At 46.6% G+C, this 22,301-nt stretch overlaps 1 protein-coding gene across 2 annotated transcripts in view; it reads left to right on the top strand.

Moving 5' to 3' along the window:
- Positions 1-22,301, top strand: part of SMOC2 (SPARC related modular calcium binding 2) — a 236,946-nt gene that overhangs the window by 92,168 nt on the left and 122,477 nt on the right. Inside the window, exons 5-7 of one of the 2 annotated variants that reach the window (XM_008973594.4) lie at positions 13,127-13,174; positions 16,581-16,664; positions 18,627-18,701. In XM_008973594.4, coding sequence (XP_008971842.2) covers positions 13,127-13,174; positions 16,581-16,664; positions 18,627-18,701 — 207 coding nt within the window. The remainder of the gene's footprint in view (positions 1-13,126; positions 13,175-16,580; positions 16,665-18,626; positions 18,702-22,301) is intronic. The other variant, XM_008973595.4, reaches the window with a different exon arrangement.

The raw sequence follows: 22,301 nt of genomic DNA on the forward strand, positions 1-22,301 counted from the left end.
CAGAGCTGCGGGTGTGGTGGGAACTGGTACTGCCCTTTGCAACATCAGTTTGCCTCTTTGCATGTGGGTGATTAAGATCCCAGCTCTTCCATTCCGGGAGGGAACCCAGGAGAAATGCATTCACCTGTGTGGGAGGAGACCTGGGAGGGCGTCCCCAGCAGTGTTCACGTGAGAACCAAAGCCTGGAAACAGATCTGTGTCCATTGGCGTCTGCCTGGGTGAACACTGGTTCGCTCGGTTCATCCTACAGAGCAGTGAGCAGTGATGAAAAGGTCCAGTGCCTTCCTCAGTGGTGCCATGCGCTAATGTCCTCCTGAGTCCACGGAGCCCCACACGGAGGCACCCCAACCACAAATCCTCCCACAGCTGAGAGTCAGAAAACTCAGCTCCAGCTCTGAGGGATGCATCCAGAGGTGGCAAACCATGAAGACCAGCAGGGAGTGATGGCCACACACGGAGGGCCACGGTTGCTTGCATGCGGTGGAGAGCAGGGGGGTTAATTTTGTGATTGCAGAGGGGGCTGACTTGGGGAGTCCTTTTCCTGCTCTGGAAAATGTCTTCACAGGTTTTGGTTGATAATAATTCATTACGTGTACATTTATCTTTTGTGCACTTTTCTGTATGGATGTCAATATTTTAGGAATTTAAAATGTTAAAACGTGCAACGCCACTGAAAGCGGTAACGCAGGCTGAATTCTCCCCACATGTACACATTTCTCTAGCGTCCTTCCCTGAGGATGTTTACAGAGGGAATGGGACCAGATGCTTAGGAGCTGGTGGAAGGAGAAGATAGGAAAAGACACATCCCTGAGCCTGAGGGAGGGCTGGGAAGGAAAGACCCAGGGGGGATTTGGGGAACAGGAAAATTAAAGTTTGCCTTTGGGGATGCTCTGGAGAGCTGGAGAGAGCGGGCTGGGCATTGAGGCCCCCCACTTGGCCACGCAGAAGTGCCAGCCATGGCTCACATTCGCCAGGGCCAAACACTGGCTGCCTCATAGCAGCCTAAATTGCAGGGGTTAAACCTACTGTTTTACAGATGAGAAAACCTTCCAAGGTCTCTGTGCTTGGAAGTGGCAGAGCTGGGATGTAAACCTACATCTTTGTCTCCATAACCCATGTTTCTCCCCCAAATACCAAAGTATCAAAATTCTTGGGGCCTTGAATTCCTATTTACACTTGGCTGGAGGTCGGGCGTAGGAGAAGGTGGGCAGAGATGGTCAAGGGCTCTGGAGAGTGGGGTGAGGTTGATGGCAAATGGTGTGGTGCCTTGGATATGGCGAGGACAAGAAGCCGGCTCTCGGAGACGTATCCAAGTCCACTTCATGTTCTGCGCTGCTGAGAGCAGGTGTTTCTTGCTCACAGTTTAGAGATGTATGCGCTTCTCAGAGCCCTGCTGATGTCGACCTGTGGGATCTGTAGATGGCTTTAGGGCAGGTGTTTCTTGCTCACAGTTTAGAGATGTATGCACTCCTCAGAGCCCTGCTGATGTCGACCTGTGGGATCTGTAGATGGCTTTATGCTCAGGGAGTGCCCTGCTGCCCCGGTGTTCAAGGAAGGCACAGTAAAGGGCAGCGTTCACACTACATAACAAGCCCTTCATGTCCTTCGTCCTGGGATTGGGGGCCAGCTCCACGTGTCTCCTGAAAGACAGAGTTGGTTCTTACTTCTTCTGTAGGGATTTTCTTTTTGTTTCTTTCTTTTCTTCCTCACCACCACCCCCCCCCCACCCCCACAAAGATTTGAAGCCTAACATTGCTGGGGGCAGGATTAGAGGTTGAGAACAAAGGCCTTTTTGCCAAGAGAGGGTGTTTGCAGCCCATTCTCCAGTATTTGGAAATAGCTTCAGGTTTTTAATCTCATCTCTCCTCTGTAACTGTGCACCCTGACCAAGAGCTGGTTCCTGGCATGAGTACAAAGTAGGTTAAGATATTGTAAGCTGAACCTACATGCAAGATTTTTTAATATTACAATATTCAAAGAATCTTCATATATAGCTTGGTTGGAGTTACGTGTTTGAAGGAAGCTACAGGTTTTGAGTTAGAGAAGAGGGATAGACACAGCCCATGTGTAGTAGCTGGTGCCCATCTTGAGACCCCCAGCCTATCCCTGCCTTCTAAAGTAGGGACCAGGCCTCATACACTGCAGCCATCGGCCTGTTCCGACAGAGTGGACATCTTCCTGTTCCACCTGACACAGCTGTGTCTGGCGTAGAAGGAGTCCTTTCCCATAGCATGGGGAAGAAGACATCTGTTTCTTCCCATTTATTTCCTAACAAGCTCTGTAACATGCAAATTTATAATTTGGTTTTAATTACTAAAGTCTGTGTGATACCTGTGACAGGCAGCAGTAGGTCAGTGGCCTTCTCTAGGAATTGCCTCTGCGGTCTGAATTTCCTCCCCGCTCTAGAAATTTCCTCTCTGCGGTCTGAATTTCCTCCCTGCTCTAGGAATTTCCTCTCTGTGGTCTGAACATGACTATGCGCCCATCTTCACTGTGGATGCTCATCCCAGAGATTTCTAAATCTGGGTTTGGAGAAGGCCCTGTTATAAACGATGGATGATCTTGGAGTCGCATGAATCTCAGTACATGATATACATTTATTTAACTATGACTTCTGCATTCTTCTGCAAGGCCTAAAGTCTTGTCCTCCATCTGAAACGGTGGAACTCCATGCTTGTAGTAGTATCCTAAATGACTTCAGAAAAAAATACACTTCATAAGCCAAAGCTAACTGAATTTTTAATTTTTCACATGAATTTCCCTGGCACTAAGTTAAGGACCCTACATAGCTGAGGGACTTGAAAGGATCACCCAGAATAATTAAATTCCCAAATCCTGAGATCAACGAGGCAGCTGCGTTTGGTCTCCAATGTCTCTGAAGCGCTTCCTGGTAGAAATCATTCAGGGCCAGTGTGCAGTGGCTTGGCTTGACCTGGAGAGCCTGTGCCTTGGAGAGAATCCAGCTTGCTGTTTGTCTCCACCTCAAAACGGCTTTTTCTTTAGCCTTCGTAGGTCTTTTCTTGAAAAGTGAAAGTTATTAAAGTAAAATATTTCAATACCATTGAAAGAAATGTGAAAGAAATTTAAAAGAAAATGTAAAAACAAACAACCTTAAGGAGAAGTAGGAAATGCACCGAAAATTGAGGCCTCTTTCTAGATGGCCATGAAAACAATGAGAGGTGGTCACTTCAGCAGTCAAGCCACAATATCAAATATAAATCTGAATTTTATCTGTTTAAAATACTTGTAGGCAGGGAGTGGTGGCTCTTGCTTGTAATCCCAGCACTGTGGGAGGCTAAGGCAGGGGGATCACTTGAGCCCAGGAGTTTGAGACTAGCCTGCGCAACAAAAGTGAGACCCCCCACCATCTCTACAAAAAATAAAAATTTAAAAATTTAAAACAATTAAAAACTTGTGAATTTTTTTCAGAGAAAAATATGTTAAATTTACTCTGTAACACGTAAATTTATAACACCTTTTATAGTATCGAGGACATTTATTTTACATCCATGATGAGATAAAATAGTAATTTGATACAGCCAACACAGGATTTGTAAAATTTTCAATAAAAGATTCAGATTGAATTCTGAAAGTGTTCAAATGATACTAAATTTAAAAACATAATAATAAATAAAATGTTAAAGAAAAAGACCACAGGGTGTAGGTTTAGTCTGACAAGCCGCTTCAGGCCGACTTGGGAAGAGTGGGAGGTCCCTGCGTCTGCCAGGGCCCGGACTGGAAGTCAGGTTCCCCTGCGTCCCGCCCTGGCCCTTCCCTGGGTGATGACTCCAGAGGCCCTTGGGGCTGAAGCTCCCATCTGGGCCCAGCCTTTCCTCTGCTTCACTTTTCTTTTTAAAGTTGGACTTTATGTTGAGTTATTCACAACTATTCTGACAGACAATATTCTGGTGTAACTTTTTCTATTCAGGAAAAATATTTATTACTTTTAACCTCAGGAAAAAGTACTTTCTGGTGTCTAATACTTGTGTTTTTTTATAATCTGCTCCTCTGTTGTACTTTAGTGTACATTTAGTTTGGCAGCTAATTTGTACTGGAGCCTCACATGAGTTGAGAGCAGTATCCTGTAAAATGGCCCTTTGTTGCACCTCATCTACAAGTGGCTTTTCGCTCCTATTTTCTAATAGTTAATAAAATGCTCCCAAAGAAATCAAGAGGTCTTTGGAAGTAAATGGCCCCAATTTGTATAGGTCTATTTAAAGAATAATGGGTGTGTGCTTCTAGAGATTTTATTTTTATTTATTTATTTATTTATTTATTTATTTATTTATTTATTTATTTATTTTTGAGATGGAGTCTGGCTCTGTCGCCCAGGCTGGAGTGCAGTGGCACAATCTCGGCTCACTGCAACCTCCGCCTCCGGGGTTCAAGCGATTCTCCTGCCTCAGCCTCTGGAGTAGCTGGGACTATAGGCACCCACCACCACGCCCAGCTAATGTTTTGTATTTTTAGTAGAGACGGGGTTTCACCGTGTTAGCCAGGATGGTCTCAATCTCCTGACCTTGTGATCCGCTCACCTTGGCCTCCCAAAGTGCTGGGATTACAGGCAGGAACCACCGTGCCCAGCCTCCAGAGATATTTTATGTACATAAAAACAAGTATATTATTTTTTCTTCTAATTATTTTTTGGACAAATGCTAATTATTTTACAGCACCTTTTTTCACTATATGCAGCTACAACAGTTAAATGTTGCAAAGATTTATGAAACTATTAAAATGTTGTGTGGCCCTTTAGCAAGAGTGGTACAGCGGTACTCAGACATTTTTCTCCTGCCATTGAATCAGGGTCTCAAATCAGAAATCAGTAAATTCAGAACATTCCTTTTATCAGATGCACCTCAAATCAGGAATCCCAACTGTTTAAAGGCAGAATCACTAGGATAGAAAAAGACCCACGAAGCATAAAAGCCGGTGCCACAAAGTCCACCGAAACCCTCCTCCAAGTCCATAAATAACATAAAGGTTCACTGAGCAAAAACAAATGGATTGCGTTTGGTTTCTTCATCCACATAAACACCGAAGTGGCAAAACTGAGGTTGAGCTGGAGGTGAGGATGGCAGGAGAGAGGCAGCGCCGCCGGGGGAAGATGGGAGGGAGACGCATGAGCAGTGACAGTGATCCTGGGGACACGTGAGGAATAACGCAGCAGCCATGCAGCTTCACAGCACAGGGGCGCCGCCGAGGGAAGATGGGAGGGAGACGCATGAGCAGTGACAGGGATCCTGGGGACACATGAGGAATAAGGCAGCAGCCATGCAGCTTCACGGCACAGGGGCCCGGCCGTTCTCTCTGGATTCTGGCTCTAATTTTCACATGTGCCAGCCTCACTCGGAGGGCCTGATGGGCCCAGGCTGTGCCGGCTCCTGGAGTTTCTGGCCTGGCAGGTCTGTCGTGTGGCCAAAGTTTGCTTTCTGCCGAGTTTCCAGGCAGCGCTGGTGCTCGTGGCTGGCCCCACACTCCAAGCCCTGGGTTGAGGTGAGGGGCCTCACTCAGAGGAACACAGGCCCACAGGGCAGCCATCCATGACCATCTCAACACGGGATCCTAGGATGGTCAAGGGGCCAGTGGGGGAGCCTGTGGCTGCCAGGGCCCCTCCTGATCCCGGGTGAGGGACGTCTTGCCTGCTTGGGGTCCTGGCCTGGCCATGCAGCTCAAGGCTGAGACAAAGAAGGAGTACTTGGGAGCAGTGCCTTCAGAGGCTGACAGGAGCTGGCGGGTAAGGAGGTGGGTGGGTCCCAGGGCACGGTGCCTGTGACTCTGAATGTCCCGCATGGGCCAGGGGGTGAAGCTCAGCCTCACGGTGACCCAGGGCCTCCCTGGGATGAGGCAGGAAGGAGGTCCTACCACTTCCAGTCATGTTGTCTTGAGGATTATTTGACCATGGGCACTCAGGAAAGTAGAAAATAGGTGATATTCCTCCTGCGCAAATTGCTTCTCCACTAAGCCTCCCCCGGACTCAGTGTGGAGAGGGGAGATGAGGTGGGAGGAGCTAAGGGCAGTGTGGGCCTGGGCTGTGCCACCCCCTGGGGGTACTGTGGACCTGGGCCGTGCAGTCCCTGCTCCAGAATGCCCCCAACAAGGAGTGCGTGCAAGTCCTGCTTGGCCCCAACCTGTGGCCGCGGTGAGGCTCAGGGATGGGACCCGGTGAAGTCGGATAGAGCAGAGGCATTCCCTGAGTTCTGGCAGCAGGACTACAGAAGACAGGTGTTGTGTGTGTCTGAAGCCTAGGGTATACACCCTGGCAGGGTCGGGGCGGCAGGGTCGGGGCTCCTGCCAGTGTCAGGACAAGAGTGAAAATGAAGGTGGCAGCTCTCAAGGTACAGGGGAGACAAGCCCGTGGTCACCTCCCTCGGCCGGCCAGTGCCGGGATTCTGGCTCATGCCAAGGAGACCCCGACTGGTCCAAAGGCCTTGTCTATTTCTTAGCTGTAAGCCGGTCCTATCTAGGGAGAGCAGTGTTCATCCTAATACAGCACTCTGCAGGCTTGAGAAGCACTTGCTTAGCTGAAAGCCGGTCCTGTTTAGAGAGAGCAGTGTCTGTCCTAATACAGCACTCTGCAGGCTGTGAGAAGACTTGCTTAGCTGAAAGCTGGTCCTATTTAGGGAGAGCAGCGTCTATCCTAATACAGCACTCTGCAGGATGTAAGAAGCACGTTCTGTTCTTCGCTAGGACTCACCCCAGGAGGCCGAGTGGCTGGTTGGCTTCTCACAGGCCTGGAGCCCCTGAGAACACAGGACCGCTGCCCTGGGGCCGAGAGACATATGCCTTCGGTCCTCTGGCAGGACACCCTCCCTGCCACGGCCAGTCTTGCAGTCTAAGGAGTGCAGAGGAGTCTCAGGCGGCTGGAGCCCACAGGGTGGATGGATGCAGTTCTGTCAGCACGAAGGGGAAAGGGCCTGGCCTGGAGTTCACCTCCCCTGCCCTCGGAGGGGCACCTGGGGACAGTTTCTCAGCCCTCCCAAGCCCACCTGTGTGACATGGCAGGGAAGCCCAGAGGCACTTCCTCACCCTGGAATCTGGGGAGTGGGGTGAGCTCTGCTGGAATCTGGCAGAGTGGGGTGAGCTCTGCTGGAATCTGGGGGAATGGGGTGACCACTGCTGGAATGTGGGGGAGTGAGGTGACTGACCCCTGCTGGGATGTGGGGGAGTGGGGTGACCGCTGCTGTAATCTGGGGAGTAGGGTGACCGCTGCTGGAATCTGGGGTGTGGGGTGACCCCTGCTGGAATCTGGGGGAGTGGGGTGACCCCTGCTGGAATCTGGGGGAGCGGGGTGACCCCTGCTGGAATCTGGGGAGCGGGGTGACCCCTGCTGGAATATGGGGAGTGGGGTGACCCCTGGTGGAATGTGGGGAGTGGGGTGACCCCTGCTGGAATGTGGGGGAGTGGGGTGACCGCTGCTGGAATGTGGGGGAGTGGGGTGACCGCTGCTGGAATGTGGGGGAATGGGGTGACCGCTGCTGAAATGTGGGGGAGGGGGGTGACCACTGCTGGAATGTGGGGGAGTGGGGTGACCGCTGCTGGAATGTGGGGGAGGGGGGTGACCGCTGCTGGAATGTGGGGGAGTGGGGTGACCGCTGCTGGAATGTGGGGGAGTGGGGTGACCGCTACTGGAATGTGGGGGAGTGGGGTGACCGCTGCTGGAATCTGGGGTGTGGGGTGACCCCTGCTGGAATCTGAGGAGCAGAGTGACCCCTGCTGGAATCTGGGGGAGCCGGGTGACTGCTGCTGGAATGTGGGGGAGTGGGGTGACCGCTGCTGGAATGTGGGGAGTGGGGTGACTCCTGCTGGAATGTGGGGGAGTGGGGTGACCCCTGCTGGAATGTGGGGGAGTGGGGTGACTGCTGCTGGAATGTGGGGGAGTGGGGTGACTGCTGCTGGAATGTGGGGGAGTGGGGTGACCTCTGCTGGAATGTGGGGGAGCGGGGTGACCCCTGCTGGAATCTGAGGAGCAGAGTGACCCCTGCTGGAATCTGGGGGGGCCGGGTGACTGCTGCTGGAATGTGGGGGAGTGGGGTGACCGCTGCTGGAATGTGGGGGAGTGGGGTGACCGCTGCTGGAATATGGTGGAGTGGGGTGACTGCTGCTGGAATGTGGGGGGAGTGGGGTGACCGCTACTGGAATGTGGGGGAGTGGGGTGACCCCTGCTGGAATCTGGGCAGCAGTGACCCCTGCTGGAATCTGGGGGAGTGGGGTGACCCCTGCTGGAATCTGGGGAGCAGAGTGACCCCTGCTGGAATCTGGGGGAGTGGGGTGACCCCTGCTGGAATCAGGGGAGTGGGGTGACCCCTGCTGGAATCTGGGGGAGTGGGGTGACCCCTGCTGGAATCTGGGGGAGTGGGGTGACCCCTGCAGAAGCAGGTGTTTTGGTGCAGATAAAAAGGCCCGTTAGAGGAGAGGGCTGCTGACCACATCCCCGGAGTCCTCAGCAGCAGAGATGAGCCCCAAGGTCAGGTTTTCTGTTGTCCTATCCCAGGTGGTTCAGGAACGCCGGCAGTCAACCCAGGAAAACCACCAGGGGACTGAGTCGCTTCCTCCCTTCGCTTTGGGCAGTGCTCAGTAACTGTGGCTCGTGCTCCCTGACACTGACGGGACCTGGATGGCCACATGAAATGCCCGCATGTTCCCTCTCAGTCTTCATGCTGACTGAAGCATGAGATTGCAAAAAATGTAGATGGCTTCTCTATTTCCTCCCCTGATTTTATATATTCTTAGATCAAAAAAACTTAAATTTTATTTATAAACATGAAAATCACTGTGTGTAGAAAACCATCTCTTGTCTAGCCAGAGAGGCACCTGTTTGAGCTGCCACTGACAGAGAATCCCCACGGGGCTGGCCGGCTTTCTTGAACTCCGACTCCAAGGGCATCTCCATGCCAGCGCCCAGACAGGCAGCTCCGTCCCACTGCACCGTTTCAGACACCACCCTTTTCCACCCTTCTCACCACCCCTTGGTCTGTTCATAACTGGGAAGGGTCATGAGATCAAATCGTGGATCTGATGCCAACCAGAGCCGACAAGCCTCACAGGCCACACTGTGCATGGTGTCTGGGTCCCAGGACAGCGGGCTCAGGCCCTCCACACCGGCTCTAGCAGGCTGCTGCCTGAGAGAGCCCTGCCAGGTGGGCAAGCCCAGTGGGGACAGAACGCTCCTAACAGGTGGGGCTTGCAGGGGGGCACTTCCAGCATCTGGAGCAGCTAGGCATCCCTGTGGTGGTGGATGGGCTGTGTGTTGCTCTCTGCCAGCCTGTGCATGGTCTCCTGGCCCTCCCGATCCACTCTCCCTTCTTTTCTGGCCCATGCCTACTCACCCCTTTACTCTTCCTCAGAGAGGCCTTTCTGCTCAAAGTCAGCTCTCCTGAGGACTGAAAAAGCAGGCCCTGGATCCTGGCTCTGCCACTTCCTAAGTGGCCCTGGGCCAGTTACTTACCCCTCTGGTCTCACTTTCCTTGTCTGTATAACGGGCATGATGGCAGTCCCACCTCGCAGGGCTGGCATCTACATTAAATGACTTCAAGTCTGTGAAGGACATAGCAGGGATTGGCACACAGTAAGAGCTATATAGACATCAGCTGTGTACACAGTTGCAATAGACATTGCTTGAGTAAATTCTGTTTAATGCCCGCCTCCCCAAATTGGACTAAAGTGTGTAGTGCTGCGTCCCTGCCATCGTTTCCTGTGGACACGTGACAGGTGTGTATGAGGGGGTGAGCCCAGGAATGAATGAATGCACATAAGGTGATGGCGGCGAGGGCCTGAGGGCTGCAGGCCATTTGGTGCCCTCCTAGAGGCTGCTCTGTTTTGGATGGCTTGGTCTGAGTGGGGAGCATTGCTCTTCCGGAGGGGACCTCTCCCCAGCTGCGTGTCCAGCAGAGCATGTGGAGAGGCAGCTTCCGATGGCGCACACAGCACATCTTTGGTGAACATTCATTGCGCACTCCTATGTGTGGGTTGCTCTGCTAGGTCCATTCAGCTGTACTTGGTGGGTTTTCACCACACTGCCCACTCCAGAGATGAAGAAACAGAGGTTTCGAGTGGTGAAGGTGCCTGGCCAGGGGCACGGAGCTAGGAGGGAGGGACGTTTGTTCTGCTGCCCATGCCCTGTCTTCTCCCTGCAGCGCCACATCCTCAGAAATTGGCACCCTCTTTCCTGTCACCCTCATGTTGTCCTGATGAGAGGATGGGAGGGCAGGAACCTTGAGAAAAGCCCGATAGCACAGAGACGCCGTCTAGACTAGAGAACGCAGCCCTTGCTGTTCCCTTTTCTTTTTCTCTCGCCTCCCTCATCTGATGCTGTAAACCTGCCCCCAGGATGTGAAGTTCTCGGAAGGGGTGAGCCGCAGGCTTGTTTAGCTGCTCTGAAGGAGGACTCCCTGCAGGGAGCTGCCCCTCACCCCTCTCACGTCTGTGCCGCAGACCTCCCTCTCCTCACTCAAGTGGGAAGGGCGTCTGGAAGGAGCTTATGCAAACCACTGCCTCCATCAGCATAACACCGTTCCCTCCACTGGGCTGTTCTGGTAACACGTTGTTAAGGCTGAGAGCGGCTGGATTTGAACCAAGTGCTTAGAGCTACAAGACTTAACAGCTATTATTCCTCCCTTAAACCAGAGACGTTTCCTCACATTGTACTTTGTGGCTTCTTCCACCAGAAATTCATATCCCCATTATGACAAAACCCACCCCTTTAGAATAGCATTTAGATGGGATGGGATCTCACAAATGGGAGCAATTCAGATGTGTCCTTTAGAATCCAAGGCTGAGGGGGATCACTTAGCAATCTCTTTGTGTCTGTGAACGGCAAGCAGATCCTTAAGGTCCAGCCTCCAGCCTGGGGTTCACAGAGGTGTTCACTGTCTGCAGACACTGTGCGTATCAGTCAACCCTTCTTTCTCGGCCCCTTTTCTGCAAGTACAGCCGGCAATCTTGCTTGTTATAAACACTTGGAAGTTCAGCAAATCCTTATCTCCAGAAAAATGCAATGACAGCATCAGAGTTGCTTTCTTGGGTCTGGATTGGTGTGCTTGCATGGCTCTGCTGGCCTGTGGAAATATGTGGAGCTATTTTCCCATCGTGGAGGCCAGGATCTTACAGGAAGGCAGGGGCAGGAAGGTTGGGCATCATCTTTTCATCCCAAGGTAGTTAAAAGGTGAAGTCAATGCACTATCAGGATCTCCTCCAATTTCTATCTTGTAAAATATTTGAGTCATGAATCATGGAGCAGGTTATCAAGGGACACTGGGTTCTGTCATATGAAGAACAAGATCAAACTAACTTTGTGTGGACTTATTTAAGGAAACACTGATTCAATGCAAGGGCCCGATGAGAAAGCCACAGTGCTGGTTGGCTCAGAGACAGAGGCTGCCTGAGGGTAGAGAATGTTTAAATGTTGGATTCTGACCTCAGCCGAAATTTTGAATTTGCAGTCTGTACTGTTCTGTCTGTACAGTGCAAAATATTTTCTTATTTCAATTGAGAAACTCTCTCATGAAAGATATTCTAATTATTAGCATATTTACATTTTCCTTACGATATTAAAACCTGCACAGAAATATTCAGAAATATTATCAAAATATGATCATTTCCTGTCAAAAGTAGAAAATACTTTTTGCCTCTTTCGGGAACACATGATAAAAATAAACTGATGACTGAATAGCTTAAGCTCTTTAAGAAATGTGGATTTGTAAAGAGATGGTCCAAAAGGGAGAAACAAGCAAAGGAGGATTTTGAGAGCTTCAGGAGGTGGCCACACAGTGAGGTTAGCTTTGTATCCTAGGGTATTCTTACCAAGAAAAACCTTGTATTGCAAGGCCTGGAAACAATGTAATATGTAACCAAATGGTAACAGTAACAGCTGGGAAAGAGAGAAAGGCTGGCTTTGGCAGATGAACCAGGAGAATTGTGTTCCTTTTTATCCCCTGGGGACACTAAATTCCCAAACGCATATTATTTAGTTATTTTTAGATATGCAGCCTGCAGGGAAACCGCTGAGAACATTCCCGTGTAAATCCTCATTCAGCTTTCTGAAGTCAGCATTGTCTGATGAGTACCTGTTACAGAGGAGGGTTTGGGGTGGCTGCGCTGTGTTCCTTCATAGGAACCGTTGACATGTGTTTAGGGGTGTCTGGGCACTGCGACCTCGAGGCAGTGTCCGCTGAGAGTGCCAGAGGATGGATGGCGCCTTGAAGTTACTCCGTTTTCTCTGCCATCCAATGAATTGCTTTTAAATTTCCTGCCACATTACTATTGCAGTTCCCAAAAATAAGATAAACATCCTCAAAATGTCATAAGCTATATTTTTAATGTGAATGTTGGTCTGTATTTCTGTCATATGCAAAATTGAAAAAAAAAGAAAACAAAAACAAATAATTTCAAGTTCTAAGATGTTTCCACTGAGGAGTTTTACTGGGCATGTGTATGGCTATGGGAATTCCATGTTAATTCTAAACAGAATATTCAACTGCCAGTAAACTCTGAGAAGAACTATTTTTGTTTCTCGAGTTGGTATTCTAATGAAGAGGGGGAAGTGGATCCATATAGTGGCTTCAGTCTGTTGGAAGAGAAAGAACTACACTTTCTATTTGTAATATGCATCTTTCAGCATCATATAAACATTTAAACTTGGTCACACATTAGTTAATAGATTTTCGATACTCTACCAAAAGGTAGTTCCTCGCCATTCTCCTCTATAAATCAGAATCAAGCTGAAATCAGGGTTTTTAGTTATCTTTGGTTGTGTAACGTCTTAAGATTTTAAAAACGTTTCCTTTTTTACCTAATTCACTTCAGTACCCCAACAGGGGTATGTGTGTTATGGCTATGATGACATTTTTCAGGTGAAGAGACTAATATATTGGGTTTTAAGGTCTTATATGCATGTGCAACCCCTTAGCGCCAGAAGTAGAAACTAATCTTTTGTTTCTGAGTCCAGGGTCTGAGTGTTTAGGTGACAGTGTCCCCTCAGGGTACTAGACAGCTTACAGAATTTAAGTAGAACGTGCCAAAGCACAGCAAATTAGTCAAAATGGAGCAAAAATATGTGCATAACTTAATTTGTGATGGCCATTTAAGAGTCCAAAATAATTTCATTTCACTCCTTATTTTCCTCTTTTAGGTTCTGTAAATGAAAAGTTACCCCAACGCGAAGGCACAGGAAAAACAGGTAACTATCTTAGAATAAATGTCTATGATGATATGTAACATCTAACTTATGCCGTGAAATAACTTCTCAAGTTAAAGTTGAAACATCCACTAGTGATGATGATGAGAGCCAAACCAGTTTGTTACTTCTGTATTCATTCAGCAATGCCATTCACTCACGATCACCAGCTCTGTTGGGCCTGTGCTCCGCTGGGGTTGCTGGTGTTGGACCTGTGCTCTGAGGCTTGTTTCGGGACCAACGGCAGATGCTGTTAGGACCCCCTGGAGCCTCCCAGTCTGTGACTGTGGAGAGGGCTGAGGCTCAGTATTTTGGCTCCCTGTGGGATTCTAAACCATTGCAGTTATTGAGGACCCTGATAAAGATGCCTCAACTCCTCCCTACAAGGAGGAAGAGGAAGAGTTTTTCTACCTACAGCAATCCCTGCCTCTGAGACTGGTACAAACAAGAGCTGAACAGAACCCTTAACCTTAAACATCATGTCACAGCCTGCAGGTCCTGTTTCGAGGTCTGCGTGGTCTGTCACATGCCCACCATGACCCCCCTGGGAAAGTCTCCATCCTCTTCTCTGCCCTTGCTTCGGCCAACACCCTTCAGTACCAGGACACATTTCTGCTTTTCTCTTACATCAGCCTTTAAAGTCAGACGTTGTTTTCAAGATGAGAAGAAATACTTTAGTACCAAAATTTTAGGTACTTTTCTTTTCTAGTGTAGGTTACAGTGTAATGAACCAGTAACAAACAAAAATAATATAAAGACAGACCAGGCCGAGGCAGGCAGATCACCTGAGGTCAGGAGTTTGAGACCAGCCTGGCCAAAATGGTGAAACGCCATCTCTACTAAAAAGACAAAAATTAACCAGGCATGGTGGCGCATGCCTGTAATCCCAGGTAGTCAGGAGGCTAAGGCAGGAGAATTGCTTGAGCCCAGGAGATGGAGGTTGCGGTGAGCCGAGATCACGCCACTGCACTCCAGCCTGGGCAACAGAGTGAGATTCTGTCTCAAAAACAAAAACAAAAAAAATAAAAATAAAAATCGGAGTTTTATTCAACCAATCCCTTCTGCGTGTGTGGAAACTGTGGTGGGGCCCATCCCTGCCCTGGAAGATCCTTTGCAAAAAGAGTTCTGTATTACTAGGACACTGACATTTTGGAGGGACAAGCTGGCATGAAAGTAAATGTCAGGCTTTCTGTCCAGAGGGTGCCTGCCAAGGATGAGGCAGGACTGGCTTCCTGGAAGGGGAAATATGTAACAGGTGTGAGCTGGAACAGAAGAAGCCTCACAGTCAAGGAAGATAGCTCATTTTCCAGCCAAAAAATGATGACAGGCATAATGGGGACACTGGGTTGGGGGAGGGTTTATGTTTGGAAAGGAAGGGGTAAAGTTGCATAGAGCAATAGTGTGAGCTGCGTGAATTGAGTCGAGAAGATAATGGTGTGGGTATGTCAACCTTTGTAGAGAAAGGAAGGGACAATCTCATGATTAGGAAAATTAATCAAATGTGGAGAGGGAGGAGGAGATGGAAGGATCATCGTCTTTCAGAGGGCATTTCTTAATCCTGTTTATTGTGATATTTATTGTACCCACTGTAAAAAAAAAAAAATCTAGAGGAATTAGTACATGGGCATGAAAGTGAGTTAAGGAAAGAACACACCCCCCACTTTAGGCCGGAATACGCAGAGGGGATACCTGGATTAAGCAACAGAGCTGGTTTCCAGACACAAATAAGACACTTCACACACTCTGATAGAGAGAAAGTAAAAAATGCACAGCTCTTCGAGATTTTTGTTTTATTTCCTTAAGGCTGACTTCAGCAGCCACCAATGGCCTTGTTTGTTGGGACAGAGCCACCCCGTCTGTGAGGGACGGGGGCATGGAGTAGGGCCCATGATGACCGTGCTGAGGAGGGAAGCATGGACAGGGCAGGAAGTGGAGCGGCCTCTGGTGCCCAGAATCAGGGCTGGGAGGAGGAACGGCAGTGGGCCCATTACTCACCCTGTCCTCAGGCCACACCTGCCCTCCCTGCCTGCCATTCAGGCTGAGCTTTCAGACTGGTCTGGCCCCAGTGACTGGGGAACGGGCTGGTGGTCCCAGAGTGGTGACTTGGTGAGGCCTCAGCAAAAACACACAACAGTAATAATGTATTTGATTGTCCTCATTCCAAAAAATTTCAAATATGTTCTTTTAAGACTTTTTGTATGTTCTTGTGTTTAAAATATGTTTCCCATTTTGTTTTATTTTCTTGGAAGAAGATTGTAAAATATTCAACCACAGAATATTCCTAGTTTATTGTTATTATCAGTGTTAGACTTGGATATTTCAAATAACTGATGTTACATTTTTGTCAGTATTTTGATAGCTAGCAAACTGTTTTTGAGAGATTGCTCAATGTTAAATTTTTTTGAAAATCTGTTTTGATTTTCCCCCTAAAAAGTCTTATGAGAAACTTTATTCTTTAGACCACTGGGAAGTTCATGACTTAGTTATCTACATAAGCCTTGTATCTGGCCCTCATCTTTGCCACTTTTTCCTATATTTCAATCCAAAAGTTATTTAACAAAATGATATAAGCAAGCTTCAGTGAAAAAAAAAAAAAAAAAAGGATGATCCTGAGAGCACCACAGTGCCTTGTGATTGCCTCCTGGGTGGGGCCCTGAGTGTCTGGAGAAGGACTCCTGACTCACGGGCCCCACCATCCTGCCAGGTCTCTGAGCCATTTAAAACCTCTTTCTTTACCAGGGGGCCCAATGTGTGTGTGTCAATTAATTAAATACAGATTCTTCACTTGGAAAATGCGAGTCTATGGGTGGTGTAGGGGCCTGTGACACCCCAGTCCGCCCTTGCCTCCATTCTCCGATCACTTTCGCCCTGTCCCCTCCACCCCGTGCCCCACTCACATCCTTACTTAGATTATGCCATGGCAGCAGTGGAGAGAGGGAGGGCCAGAGGTGTAGAAAGGGGTCCAGGATTCTCCAACCCTTGCCTTTCTCTTGGGGAAGACAGAGGGTGTGTTAAGGGTACAGGGCTCTGCTCAACCCCACCCCAGTCCCTGCCAAGCCCTCTTTTGTAACCTCCAGTGGCCTGAATTTATGACTTCTCTTTCCCAGGGCTAGACTTTCTTTACTCTAATTATTTTGATTCCTTCCTCATCTGCCCTATGGCCTGTGATTGGCTCTGATAGTTTAGAACTGATCGGATATTTTCCACGTGAAGTTAGGTCAGTGTCTAGCCTCGAGCATTTTAAGTAGCCGCTCACTCAAGACTGGTATAGTCATTCCAGCCACAGCTGCAGGCAGCATCGCGTTGGGTCTGTGTGGGGTTGCTGTTGTGGTTGATCTGTGGGGACTGAGTGCAAGTCCTCAGCATCCACCCGTATGCACACTTACTTAACTTACTCTCATAATTGTAGTCTCCTTGCAAATCTTTTCCGTTCTGAATTCAGATGATGCCGCAGCTCCAGCGTTGGAGACTCAGCCTCAAGGAGATGAAGAAGGTGAGCCGGGGTGGGGATTGCACAGTCTGGGTTGGGGAGGAGCGCGAGGGACGGCATGGAGCTGGGAAGTGGAGCGAGTCATCTTGTTAGAGCTCCGTTCAGTATGGAGTGTAACATGCCAGACACAGAGAGAAAAGACCACGTGATCTTACTTATATGTGGAATCTATTTAAAAAAAAAACAAACAAAACTCCAATAGTGAGAAGAGGAAAACAGCAAGCCGAAAGGTGGTCACCAAGGGTAGGGTAGGATGGAGAAAATAGAGAGATGAGGTCAGAGGCTGCAAAGCTGCAGTTATGTGGGATGGACGAGTCCACACATCCAGCGTACAGCACGAGGAATCTAGTTAGTGATGAAATGACAATGGATGGCATACCACACATCCAGCACATAGCATGAGGAATATACTTAATGATGAAATGACAACAGATGGCATAGTAAACATTTCCTAGCCACACGCCCGTGAAGTAACTGTGAGATGCTGGGGATGTGAATTGCTTGGCTGTAGAAATAATTTCGCTGGGTAAATGTGTATCTAAACATCATGATGTTAGACAGGGATAAAAGAGCAAACTCAAGCAGAAACGGATTGTGTGTGGCCGTGTCCAGCCTTATGAGGGCACCCACTGTTTTTCCTGACGTCTTTGGAGTGAGGGATTTTCAGATATTGCCATGGTGCATTCTCATGAGGGTTTCGTTAAATACACATTTCTAAGTTGAAATTTTACAGTTTGGATAATATAAAATGTATGGCCATTTTCCCTGTTTACATTTCACATCTTTACAAGTGGTCATAACAAGGATAGATTTCCTGTTTTTACCTTTAATACATTGTCTTAGGTATTTACCAGTGTATAAAAATTATCAGGTCAAAGGGAACCAGGGTTTAAAGGCAAAGTGTAAGGAGTACACAGTATAAATTAACAAAACCTTAAAATGTAGAACTGCATTATGCTTTGCAAATAATAATAATGACTAATGCTGCGTGGTCCTAAGCGCTACACAATGTGTGATCTGCTGCCATGAGTCCCTGGACCTTCTGAATGCCCTTCCGCAGATGAGAGCCCTGTGGCAATTGACCCAAGTCCATCTGGGTGTAAATGGCAACTGGCATTCAAACCCAGATGTCTTCTTCAGGGTCTGTGCTCTCAAGCACTAACGGTGACCTGCACTACATTCCTTTTTTTTTTTTTTTTTTTTGTGAGACAGAGTTTTGCTTTTGTTGCCCAGGCTTCTGGAGTACAATGATGCGATCTCAGCTCACTGCAACCTCCGTCTCCTGGGCTCAAGCGATTCTCCTGCCTCAGCCTCAGGAGTAGCTGGGACTACAGGCACTTGCCACCACGCCTGGCTAATTTTTTTTTTTTTTTTGTATTATTAGTACAGACGGGGTTTCACCATGTTGGCCAGGCTGGTCTTGAACACCTGACCTCAGGTGATTCACCTGCCTTGGCCTCCCAAAGCGCTGGGATTAGCAGGTATGAGCCACCATGCCCGGCCCATTCAATTTTATTTGTTAAACAAGATTACTACAAAAGGGGTGTTCCTGAAAAGTTTCAGGCAAAAGTTATACTTCACATATTGCATTTTATAATGAATCTTTCAACTGAGTGAAAACGTTGTATGTTATGTGAATAGCCATTTTAACTACACAAGAATATATTTTTGTACACTGGGTATTTTTCTAAAATCTGATTCTTTCAAAGTGAATTCTGTCTAGACCCAAAGAGCTTTTAACTATACTTTTGGATAGAGAGAAGAATGCCAAAAATATTTTAAATGTATATTATGATTTCCTTTCGTCTCAGGCATATAATCATTGTAACTATTTCTTTACAAATGTACAATGTGTGTTATGTTGATTTATTTTGGCTGTTGGACTACCTGCTGCACTACGTAACTAAGGAACATTGTGCTTTCATGATGAATTAAAGATGCTTGTCATTTCATTTTGGTTCATAGATATTGCATCACGTTACCCTACCCTTTGGACTGAACAGGTTAAAAGTCGGCAGAACAAAACCAATAAGAATTCAGGTAAGATGCTGCCTGATGTCACTTTGTAAGGAGTGATTTAATAGATCTAGAAAATGATGGGGGTTTTTTTGGAGTTAAGTGTATTGTACAGTTGACCCTTGAACAACATGGGGGTGAGGGGTGCAGACCTGGCACAAACATCTGAGGATAACTTTCAACTCCCCCCAAAACAATAGCCTCTTGTAGACTGGCAGCCTTACCCATAATACAGTTAGTTAACACATAGTTTGTATGTTATATGTATTATATACTGTATTCTTACAAAAATAGAGAAAAGAAAATTTATTAAAAATCATAAGGAATAGAAAATATATTTATTATTGATTACATGGAAGTGGATCATCATAAAGGTCTTCGTTCTCCTCATCGTCTTCACGTTGAGTGGGCTGAGGAGGAGGAAGAGGAGGAGGGGCTGGCCTTGCTGTGACAGAGGCAAAGGATAAATCCTTGTCACAGTGGACCCATGACATCAAAACTCTGTTGTTCAAGGGTCAGCTGTAAATATTCTCACTTCGTTACTCAGTCATGAAAATAATTCTTATTATTTGATCACCAGCATATATTTTAAAATTTGGCATTTTAAAATTAAATTTTCTAAATTCTTTAACAGATTTCTCTGTGGATGTCAAACTATAGCTTTAGTTAATAAGTAAATAATTATAAATTTGCTTTTGACCTAATTTCAGAGATGTTAAAACACTTTGCTAATTTAGTTTAAAATCCTCCAAATTGTGTGTATTTTGTTTGCTATAAAGCAGTGTTTGAGAGAACTTTCACCTTTTAAAGCTGACTATTTTGACATTTTGAAGACCAGTAATGGGTTGCTTCATCTTTGGTTAATGATTTTGACTGTTTTCATGGAAGCGGGTTTGTTCTGTAATTTTCATTTAGGCTCTCAGTTGATTGCTTGTGTGTTTCTCATTGCCTTTTCAAATAAGAATTTCACAGATTCTTACTGAAGGGAAGTAGCTCTGTAGGTTTAAAGTAGTTCAGCTGCTGAGGAAATACGGAGTTAGTAACAGCTTGAATTTTCTGCGATCAGCTTTGTGTGAAAAAATTGCAAACATTCACAGAGGCTGCTTATGCATTAAAACTTTATCTGTGGTTATGCATCCATATATTCTTCTGCTTACAAAAAAAAAATCAAAAGGTATATTAAAGTTCAGGAGACTAAGAGTGGTTCGATTCCCCCTTCACCCACCTCTTATAGACCCAACCTGAAAAGGACCCTTGAGGGAAGTGCCTGAGTCCCCTTAAGCCAGCAGCCACCTCAGAACCCCATGGCGAGTCTATGGTAGGCCCATCCACTGATTTCCACCTGCAAAGCTAGCGCGGTGCAATGCCAGATGAGCTGGCACAGGTCCACTGTGTGATTTCTGCCCCATGATGCTCTGAAATCACTGCCTCCAGCCCCGGAGTCTTAGCTGTGTGGCATCTTCTTGTTACTTTACCCTTCTGGGCGGAGATGAGGAAGGGCAAACCCCAAGGGCCCCCCACCGTCTACAGGCACACATGGCAGCAACATTTAATACCTATTTATAACATTTTTCTCAGAAATGCTTGTTATAGATGAGTTTTTCCTATTATATGGAGATATTAATCTCTTTACATGTCTCATGAACTTTTGACACTGGGTTTTGTTCAATTTTGTCACCCCATTTAAAAAAGTTATTTTGATTTATTTCTGTTTCATACAAATTTGTATATGAGAAATTAATTAAAACACTGTATGTTTCAGGTTTACTGGTTGATATGGTTGGGCGTTGTGTCCCCACCCAAATCTTATTTAGAATTGTAATCCCCATAATCTGCACATGTCAATGGAGAGACCAGGTGGAGATAATTGAATCATGAGGGCGGTTTCCCCCATGCTGTTCTCATGATACTGAGTGAGTTCTCACGAGATCTGGTGGTTTTATACTGGGCTCTAACCCCTTCGCTGGGCACTTCTCCTTCCTGCTGGCTTGTGATGAAGGTGCCTTGCTTCCCTTCACCTTCTGCCATGATGGTAAGTTTCCTGAGGCCTCCCCAGCAATGCTGAACCGTGAGTCCATTAAACCTCTTTCGTTTATAAATTGCCCAGTCTTGGGGAGTTCTTTATAGCAGGATGAAAATGGACTAATACATTGGTAGATCTTGAAAACCATTGAAGAATAAATATGTTAGCACCTAAACTTAATTTGACATTCTTGTAAATGATTTTACTGGAAATATACTTTATTTTATTTATTTATTTATTTATTTATTTATTTATTTATTTATTTTGAGAGAAAGTCTTGCTCTGTCACCCAGGCTGGAGAGCAGCAGCGCAATCTTGGCTCACTGTAACCTCCACCTCCCAGGGTCAAGCGATTCTCCTGCCTCAGCCTCCTGAGTAGCTGGGACTACAGGCACCCACCACCACACCCAGCTAATTTTTGTATTTCTAGTAGAGACAGGGTTTCACCATGTTAGCCAGGCTTTTCTCAAACTCCTGACCTCAAGTGATCTGCCTGCCTCAGCCTCCCAAAGTGCTGAGATTATAGGCGTGAGCCACCATGCCAGGCTAAGAAATATAAATGTACATTTTTTTAAGCCAATGTAACCATTTCAGGCTTCAGCAGATTAAGCTCCATGTAAACCTGTGGAAGAAGAGCATTTCTGTGTCTCACCTCTCACTTGCCACTTGCAGATTTCCAAGACTTCAAATGACCTGCCAATTATAATTAACCAGTAAAAACTGAGCAGGCTTTTGGTATTTAGTGGGACTGAAAATAATGTTTTAGGAAATTCCAGTTTACAGAAGTTACCTTACACTATAATTTGATTTAAGTCAGCCGAGATGAGTGGAGCACGAAAAGATGGCATTGAGTTGATTTACAGACACGGGGCATGAAGCTACTGGACTATGTTTGTGTTTAATACCAGTTTTCTAGCTACATGTTCTTTCTGAGGGGCTGAAGAAACACCTAGTTGGTATTTTAGGACATTAAAAATAATATTTAATTTATTAAGTTTTAACAATGAAATGACAATCATAGGATATATATAATGACCACTCTTATTGAAATTTCAAATATCAGAAGAGTGTCATTTATACTTAATTTTAATTTTTAAAATATACTTTTACTTGTAATCATCTTTGGTAGACATAGACACATTTATTTGAGAAAATGTAAGTAATTTTTGATAATAATTTGGGTATTTAAAAAAATTTATCTAGCTTGTCAGTACCGTTTCCTGTTTTTTTATAAAAAAGGCCAAACTGAAAATGCATTGCTTTTTGTTTCTCTGACATTTCTTTATATCAGATAAAAGTAGTATTTTTCCCCATGAATTTGTATGAAAATAATGTGACTTTTGTTACCGCAGACATAGAATATGGTTGCCATGCATCCAAATGCCCATGTGCACACTAGCAAGATGTGGTCACATATGCTTTGGAGCATATAATGATAGTAGTCTTTTAAAAGGGACTATTTTTACAAAGGAAAATAAAATACTTCTACTCTGAAAATTTGCACATGGTAGCTACACAATAAAATCATGCCTCCTGTGGGGTTTGAACCAAATTGGGATCTGTAAGTCAGGCAGAATTCCTTCATACCCAGGCCAGACTGG

Source organism: Pan paniscus, chromosome 5 (assembly GCF_029289425.2).
Source record: "Pan paniscus chromosome 5, NHGRI_mPanPan1-v2.0_pri, whole genome shotgun sequence".
NCBI lineage: Eukaryota > Metazoa > Chordata > Mammalia > Primates > Hominidae > Pan > Pan paniscus.